Source organism: Pteropus alecto, unplaced genomic scaffold, assembly GCF_000325575.1.
Source record: "Pteropus alecto unplaced genomic scaffold, ASM32557v1 scaffold90, whole genome shotgun sequence".
In the NCBI taxonomy this organism is placed as follows: domain Eukaryota; kingdom Metazoa; phylum Chordata; class Mammalia; order Chiroptera; family Pteropodidae; genus Pteropus; species Pteropus alecto.
The window spans coordinates 859,707-868,800 of record NW_006429894.1 but is presented as its reverse complement, the minus strand read 5'-3'; the positions used below and the strand labels follow the sequence as shown (position 1 = coordinate 868,800).

General features: G+C 56.3%; 1 protein-coding gene across 1 annotated transcript; it reads left to right on the top strand.

The window, feature by feature from the left end:
• Positions 1 to 33: 33 nt before the first annotated feature.
• On the top strand, positions 34 to 5,593 carry LOC107195513. Its single transcript, XM_015587625.2, has 2 exons — positions 34 to 4,777; positions 4,919 to 5,593. Exon 1 carries the CDS (start codon positions 2,122 to 2,124, stop codon positions 3,043 to 3,045), a length of 924 nt encoding a protein of 307 aa, XP_015443111.1. The 5' UTR covers positions 34 to 2,121; the 3' UTR covers positions 3,046 to 4,777; positions 4,919 to 5,593.
• The last annotated feature ends 3,501 nt before the right edge of the window (positions 5,594 to 9,094 follow it).

Here is a 9,094-nt window from a genome sequence, read left to right as displayed (position 1 = left end):
GGGGAGGGGGAGGGGAGAGAGAGTATTTCCACAGAGGACACGCATATTGACTCTTCTGATGCTATTCACAGTTATGAATTGCAAATGACTTTTCAAAAGTACTTCTCTCAAAACACCCAGACACCTGGCCACAGACTAATGCTAAAACGGGCACCTGGATCAGCTGCCCCGTAACTTCAAACCACACGGCTGCATCTGACCACAGAGACAGACGTCTCCGCCAAGAGAAATATGAACAGCTCTGGGAACTGATTACGAACTTGGGACTGGTCCAGACCGTTCAGAAGTGATGCCTCGCAGCCCGGACGTCCCCCTCAGCCAGTTAGCTCTGTGCAATGAAAGCGCTGTCACGAAATTCGAATGTGCACGAGCCTCCTCGCTGCCTAATATGGAAATAATAATTAACTGCCCAAAGACGTGAGCGCTGGCTCATGGCTGATGATTCACCTTAAAGTGCAAAGAAAAAGGTCAAACCTTTTGTTGGGCAACTTAACGACAGTCCTGAAACCATCTGTTCCCTTTCACACAGTAATCTTATTGCCGGAAACTGATCTTAAGAAATGACCCAAAAGCCAGAAGGTGCCCACCAGCGTCAGAATCCGCCTAAGTGCCCGGTAGGAGACATGGTAATTACCGTTCGCCTTCGTCCTGAAATACGACACAGCCATTAAAAGTGAACCATGAAGCCTGCCGCACTACGGAAGGAGCTGAGGACGATGCTGCGTTTAAAAGCAGAATATCAGTTATATCTGCGTTATAACTGCGACCACATTCAAATGTATTTTCACGTAGGGAAAATGGAAGGCAGCGTCATGGGCGATTTTTCCCCTAACTTTTTGTAATGTTAACCTACTGTCCTCATAATTTTCGAAAGGAAACGGGGTTGTGTACAGTGCTTTATACTCTGCTCTGTAAGTAAATCGGTACAAAAATACTTGAAAACAGCAAAGCTCGTTTCAAATATTTGTCCTTTAGAAACGCCAGGTGCTCGCCCAGCATCTGGCAGCTGGCGGAACATTCCCATGGGTTCTGCCCGGACCCTCCGACCTCTGTGAAGGGCCCTCTCTGCCCCTGGGAGCTCCCGGCTCAGGCCACCTCCTGGGGAGTCCAGTCCTGGGGTGGGGTCTGTGTCCCAGGCCCTGTGACTTCCGGAGGACACAGGTTTGTCACAGACCCAGTCCCACCCCCACCCCCAGCCCTCGTCAGACTGGACATTGGACCCTGGACCCAAAGGTCGGCAAGTCCTCCGCTGTGTGGCCTCCGTTTTGATGTCTGTTTCTCAAACACGGGTTTTCCAGACCCAGGGCGCCTGGGGAGCAGTTCTCTGGACCTACGGCTCCCGCAGGCAGGTGGACGGGGGGCTGCCCCCCCGTGGCTGGCCTGCTCCTGGGAGAGCTGGTCACCCCGCAAACAGTGTAGCGAATGCGCCCACGCCCAGACTACAGGGCACTGTGTCCCGCAGACACTGTCACCCGTGTTGACACGTGATAGGAGGCAGGGCCTCTGTCTGGTACTAAAAGCACGAAAGAGGAAAAAAATCGACTCAATCCCGCAGCTCTGCTTCAATGTCTCGAGATCAAAATGCTCACGAGAACGCAGAGTCCTGTCTAAGGAAGTACAGCCATCGCTGAGCTGACGCTCCGTCAACGCGGACGTGGTCACTTTGGTGTGTCGGCAAACGGGGGAAATGACAGTGGACCCCGAGTTCCTGATCGATATGGACGAATGACACAGCTTCAGACGAGGGCTCCTGTGAGCGATTCTTCAAAGGGAGAATTTTTACTCCACGAGACTTGTTTTCATCTCTCGAGCTCTTTCTAAACCATCAAACCTACGCTGCTCAAAAACTGTTGGACCGTGGGTCAAGGAGACACTCGCGCTGGCTCTCAACAGAAAATGTGCTTCTCCCACTGAAATGGCCACTCAAGCAACAATGTGGCGATGATTTATCTCGGGACGTTTAACGCTGGACCCTCGCTCCAGCTGTGTCACGACCATGCAGCCGGTCAGGGACACGTGCCGTGTGCACAAGACGAGGAAAACACTCTCGCGGCCCAGGACTTGGGCGTCTAACGTACCAGCGTCACCGTCTTAAAAGCTAAGCTGCCCACATCCCGAAGAATGAACACCACGGACGATCACGATGTCTACGCGTCGCTGACGGCAGAACGTGAAAGGGCTCCGTTCGCATCACGGAGCCACTGTCGTCGAGCGTGGCGCTTCGTTGAGCGGTGGGGTCGGCGGCAGGTCGGAAAAGACGGGGCGTCCCGTGGCAGAACCAGGGCCTCTGCCTCTGCGGGCGTGGGGAGCCCTGCATTTCCCGTCCGCTGCCGCGTCTCCGGGACCCAGAGAGGTCTCCGCCGACCTCCGTGGGGTGATGAATGCACCGGTGCAGAGCGGAGCGTGTCAGGACCGAAGCGCAGCCCGTGCCCCGCGACGGGGAATCGGGGAGGCGCGCGCTTGCCTCCGTGGTCAGGCGGGGTCTCGTCCGGAGCGTCTGCTCCACGCGGCGTTCAGACACCGCGTGTGACCGCGCAGGCCCTGCGGTTACGCACGGCCAGACCATCAAGGACTCCAAATCGGGGCGGTCCTACGACACTGTCCCTGGAGGCGGTCACACCGGACGTCCAGGAGCTGCTTGGCCAGACTGCCGCAGCCGGGGCTGAGCACCCCCTCGCTCGCCGTGTCACTCACGGGAGGCTAAGGGCTCAGAGGCCGTGCCCGTGCGCGCTGGGTCCCGGGCACAGTCCCAGCAATCCCTCCAGGCGCCCCGGCCTGTCCTTCTCGTCTGCTGTTCCGTCCGCTCACTCCCCTAGAATGTCACTTCCAGCCCGGCAAGCACCCTGGCCGTCTCAGTCTGTTACAGTCCAGCACCTGACGCCAGCTGGGCATCCAGGGGTGAGGCGCAAGGAAAAAGGTTCTCAGGCCGCCACGCTCACTGCTGATGACGATACAGAATTCTGTTTTAAAATGAGATCTGGCAAAAGGCTTTCTAAGGAGGTGACACATGATCCACGGATGAGTGAGCTAAGCCTTCCAGCCTGAGTCCGCCAAAGATCTCGACAGTTCAAAGTTCAGAGCGCTCTTAAACTTAAGGAGTGGCCTACATTCCTAAAATTTCTTTTTAACTAAGGTATTGGAAACCTGCGAGATCCCAGCTACCGCGTCTGTTGCCAGCCCAATCAATTTAACTACACACTTCCTGTCACGCTTCTTAATCGTCACTGGCACAGTAAAAACACTCAGTTTACTAAGTCGACACTGAACCTGTAGGAACTCAGTCAGACGAAGACATTTTACCTTCTTTTGCCTTAACCCACAAGCTGAGGACACGTCAGCATCACAGCGAGCCAGGGAGAGACTCACTCCCCATCCCTGCTCTGGGTCTAGGCTGCTCTAACCTTCCCGTTGGTTCCAATCCAGCTCAGGCACTCGGGGTGCCCTCCCTCCGAGCTCCCTGCACGATGCGGGGCTCTCCGATCCGGTCAGGGTCCCCGGGTGCGTTCGCCTGCAGGACGGTCTCCGCTAAGCAAGCTTGGGGACAAAATGCTGGCGTCAATGTACACCAACGACCCGGATGAGCCAGCTCCAGGCAGCTTCTTGCAGCCCGTGTCCCCACGTAGACACGGCCCGATGACACGGCACGGTGCCCTCGTCAAAGCCGGAGCTAAACACAGAGGAGGCAGGAAGATCGACACGTGTTTTCAGCACATTTCGTCGCTTTGCCCTCCCTCTCCATACCTGGGGCCGGTACCTGGGGTCGGTCCCTGGGGAAGCATCGCCCCCATCCACGGAGAGCCAGCGCCAAGCTCGACGTGGGCGGGTCACCTCATCGCCCCCATCCACGGGGGCCAGCGCCAAGCTCGGCGTGGGCGGGTCACCTCATCGCCCCCATCCACGGGGACCAGCGCCAAGCTCGGCGTGGGCGGGTCACCTCATCGCCCCCATCCACGGGGGCCAGCGCCAAGCTCGGCGCGGGCGGGTCTCCTCAGCTCTTCCGCAGAAATAGCGTACCCCGTTAACGGAAATCAGCAGAGGAGGAGGAAGAAAGCGTTAACGGCACGATCTCGCCGCCCCGCCCTCGACGGACGCCGTTTTAAATCGCGTCCACAGCACATCGCTATTTGCGCTTTTGTTTTCCTCGTAGGTATAATTTTTTACATAATGTCCTTTTTTATATAATTCCCTGTTGCCACTTTGTATTTATAATTTTCGGTGGTTAACTATGCCATCAGATGAAATGCTGTCATTTTTTTATGCTCCTTCTGTGGCATTCGGCCTTTGTCCTGTTTGGGGGGGCGGGGAGCATCGAGAATCCCGCTGCAGCCACCTCTCGCTAGGTTCCACAGCCAGCTCTTGGCCTGGGATTCCCAAATCAAAGGCGACGAGCGTTGTCACATCTTGATCACATTTAAATCCAGACTGAAGAGTTTGTTCTCAGAAGCATGAGTAATCGGCTGTTCCGGGAAATACACACTGAATATGAAGATGCTGTTTACGTCAAGCCGAGCACTGAAGAAACAGGAAAGGAGTCAGAGCTGATGACTGGTCTGTCCAGCCCGGGACTTTATGGGAAGCTGTGGTCTTCTGTGGCCGCCTGGCACATGAGTCCCAGGACACCTCGGTTTTCCTTAGCGCTGTTCTGCAGTAAATTATTCCTAAAACTATCTAACTGCACGTCCGTCCGAGAGCCAGCGACAACTGCCGGGCTGTGCAGAGGGGCCACGGCCCGTTTCGCTCACAGGACAGCGCCTGGACCCCGGGCAGTGCCGGGCAGGTGGGTATCGGGTGCCACTTGTTGACTGGAATTTAGAAGGCGGAGGGGGTCTGCGCGCCTGCGTCTGAGGGAGGTGGGCGGAAATCTCTCTCCCACTCACCGGCTCTTGACGGGCCGACTGCCCCACGTGTCATGTGACAGATCCCTGCGTCAGAACCCCCTGCACAGGAGGAAGACAGCGGAAGGACACTGAGCGCTGGGCCCGCCAGGGACGGCCAGGTTCACAGCCTCACGCCCGTCTGGGGGGTGAGGGGGCCAGGAAAACCCGGCAGAGGGGCTGCACGGAAAGAGGAGCGGCTGTGCCCAGCTGCCTTCCGGTCTGCTTGTCAACAGAAGGTGATCGACAGCATCTGTGGGTACAGCACCAGCCACCCCCAGATAACGCACCGAGCTTTTCCAGAAAGGTTTCTGAGAAAAGGGTCCTCAGGAGCTCAGCAGACCCCACACTTCTCCCGGCCCTGCAGAGGTCTCCATGCTGCGGAGTCCCGGTCACATCTCGCCAAGGCCCACGCAGAAGCCTTTTCCCGAGCTCTGCCCCTGGCCCTGTGTGACATTCACGTGTGGCTTTTGGTCACTGGCAAATGCTGAGAGCAGCATCAAAAATGAGCAAATGTGATGCTGTGGCTTCAGCAACGACAAAAACTAGAGTAATATTCCAGGGTGTGGGGGAGACGGTCCCCCCCGAGGACGAGAGGAAAGCCAGGAGCTCTAGAGAGTGGAGCGACAGTCACACCTACTGAAGACACAGCCTAGATGGAACAGAATGAATCTCTACCGTGTCCCTTAACAGTCATGTGGCTAATGAGACAACCCACTTCGGTCTCTCTTTGAAACCCCGAGGACGATCCGGGGTGTGGGGGGACGGTCCCCCCCGAGGACGATCCGGGGTGTGGGGGGACGGTCCCCCCCGAGGACGATCCGGGGTGTGGGGGGACGGTCCCCCCCGAGGACGATCCGGGGTGTGGGGGGACGGTGCCCCCCGAGGACGATCCGGGGTGTGGGGGAGACAGTCCCCCTGAGGACGATCCAGGGTGTGGGGGAGACGGTCCCCCTCGAGGACGATCCGGGGTGTGGGGGGACGGTCCCCCCAGGACGATCCGGGGTGTGGGGAGACAGTCCCCCCCGAGGACGAGAGGAAAGCCAGGAGCTCTAGAGAGTGGAGCGACAGTCACACCTACTGAAGACACAGCCTAGATGGAACAGAATGAATCTCTACCGTGTCCCTTAACAGTCATGTGGCTAATGAGACAACCCACTTCGGTCTCTCTTTGAAAATTAATTTTCCTTCAAAAAGAAAAGGGGGGTTAGGATTTACGGCCAACAGAGCCACCCTGCGAACGCTCTAGAGTCAGAAAACCGCAAGCTCGCCCTGCGCGCACGAAGGCCACGGCGGGCCGGCTGACCGCGTGACCCGGCTGGGCAAGTCTCCATGTTCGCAGACCCCCCTTTGGCGGTGGGGTCAAATAACTGGGGGGGGGGTGCACGAGAGGTTTCCATGGTGATGCCCCAACCCAGACCTTCGCTCTCCGGAGGGCCGAGTGGCCAGGGCCCTACGAAGCGTTGGCAGCTCGGCCACGTGACGTCCTGCTCTACGTAATCCTCGGTTTACCATTGGTACCATCATCAGACGGCCGTGACCGCCACGAACCCCGATTCCTGGAGCGTCCTCTCCCGGCCACCCTCCTCCTCCTGAAGCGTTCCTCTGCGCCCTCTGGAACTCGCTCCCCGTAACTGAAGACCCCGAAACCCCGACCCCCGGCACGAGGAACACAGCAGTGGAGCGACAGGCGCGGGGTGTCCAGTTCGTGAGCTGGCCTCCCCGCGGGTCAGGAGAGCCGCCTGACAAAGGGCGACAGCAGAGTGGGGCCTCGCAGGAAGTCTGGATTTGGCTGTGACGGCAGGAAGCCACCGAAGCATCCGTGGCAGGGAGGGGCGTCGCAGGGCTGATTCTTGAGAAAACGGATTGCGTGGTGGTGAAACGTGGCACAAGGGAGGAGAGAGAGGGAGGGGAAACGGTCTGGGCCGGGACGATGGCAGCCGGCGCCGGGCGGTGGCGGCGGGGACAGGGAGAGCTGATGGGGACGAGGCCCCGCAGGCCAGCCCGCGGGATTCACGACAGACAAGGGGAGACGAGGACAGACGAGGGTTTGGGGCTGGGCGGGGCGCTGTCCTCCCCGTCCACATGCCCACTCTACCCTCCTGCAGGACGAGTCCTTTGGGTCTCGTGACATTGGGCTATGTCCCTCTCCGCCCCTCCTCCTGGCTGACGCCTGGGCCGCCTGGCCTTTCCTGCGAGGAGCGCGTTGGCCCCCCGAGTCCCGCCGCCCCCCAGCACCTTCAGGCCAGAGCGAAGCAGCGCTGTCCCTGCCCAGCCCTCTCCGCCCGCCCAGCTCCTCCCGGCCTGCGCCAGCTTCGTCACATCCTCCCGCGGCCGGCGGGCAGGCCCGGGCCCGCTCAGGCTGCGACCCACCCCAGTGACCAGAGCCCTGCCTGCCCCCTGCATCTCATTCCAGCTGGGCCGCCTTCTCAGCCTGTGGGCTCTGCCCTGTCCCTGTCCCCTTCTGTCCAGTGGAGATGCCACCTCGATGCCACACTCCACGTCCCACCGCTGCCTGTCCCTCCTGGCAGGTACCATCTGCGGCATCACCTGGTTGCTATCGACGTGGACGCCGGCCTCCCCCACGCTCCTCTCTGCCTGTCTCGCCCCTGCGGGCCCTCCAGGTCCCCACGGTCCCTAAGCCAGGCTGGGCTCCCAAACACATTCGCCCAGAGCGTCCTGGCTGCCCCTCTCGCCACACCCCGCTTCAGGCCTTCTTTGTCACTAGACTTCGAGCTTGAGGAAGGACGTGTCCGATTCTGAACTCTCGGGTCTGCAGCGAGGAGGGCTGACACACGATAAATACTGTCATGGGGTGCCGACACACTTAAGAACGTGACGAGTGGAGTGCTTTTGGAGTTAAAAGCGAAGTCGGATCATTGGGACTTTCACCAAGGTCACCTCGTCTGCCGTCCTCTGTAGGTAAAGGAAACACTGCCCACTACGAAGGTGACATCAAACAGGCTCACAACCAGCACCAGCAGGTCGACACCAACCAGCACCAGCAGGTCGACACCAACCAGCTCCCTGAAGCCCCGTGCAAGCCACGGCACGCCTCTGCCGCACGCGCCCGGACACGCCTGCTGCCGATGCGCGCGTTTATTCCTTTCTGGCAAGTTTTTATTTAAAAAAGCTAATACTGAAAATGACCTCTTAAGAAGTTTATGGCACTAAATCCACTGGAAAAGACCAATTAGTGGATGTCAGCATGTTAAAATGTGAGGTCTCAAGATGAAGCAAATCTATTATACTTAAACTATGATATGATTAATCTCATCAGGTATCTTTTAAAACATTTTTTGCTAAAATCACTAAGAATACTAGCCAATTAAATCCTTAAAAGTTAAAAAGTATGAGATGCATCTCAGTGAGGTAACAACAACCTAGCAGTGCCTGCCACGCTCCTGAATTATGTTTCATGCTTAACATTCACGCACTCAGAATCCTGAAGTCAAATCGCAAACACGAGCAACAAATTTTGTTATTCTTTCTAATTTTCTAGGAAAGATTAAATGGACTCACTGATGCTCATCGGATTATAAACACAGCAGCAGAAGTCCAAGTAGCACTTCTGTGTTCTAAAAAGTTTCAAAATATTCTCAAATTATCTTTAATTTCTCAGTTCTCTCTCCGAGCAGGCCTACATTAAACCACTTCAGAACAGATTTCTCAAAAGAGGAAAATTTTTTTAAAAAGAGTAGTTACGTCTAAATGCTAGCTTTTACTATTTTCTACTTTTTCTCTAGTTTTTCTGAAAATGAAACAAATCAAACCACGTGGTATATAAACAACCCTGGCATATTTATATTCTATTTCTGAGAAAACTGTATTTCCTTTGATTTACTTATCAATATTTATTAAGCAAGAAGTAGTCAACTGTTTCTATGAATTCTTATGTGCTGTGCAAACGAAATGAGGACGGTGGTAATATTTATACTAAATTTCCTAGATATTCATGTTTCCAAAGAAAACGATAAAAATAATCCAAACATCGTAGAGATCGGAAATAATCTTTTTCATGTTATAAAATTTGCTTTCCTCAAAAAAAAAAAAAAAAAAACCACCAGTGTGCGAATCCCAAATACCAGCCCCGCAAACCGTCTACGCCGAAGAGCAAGCAGCTGGGCACCGCAGCGGCCAATGACCCGCCCGGGGTCACCGCCAGCACCGCGCAAGTCTGCAAAAGAGGGTGGTGACACTCCCCAAACTCCCCAGGGCCG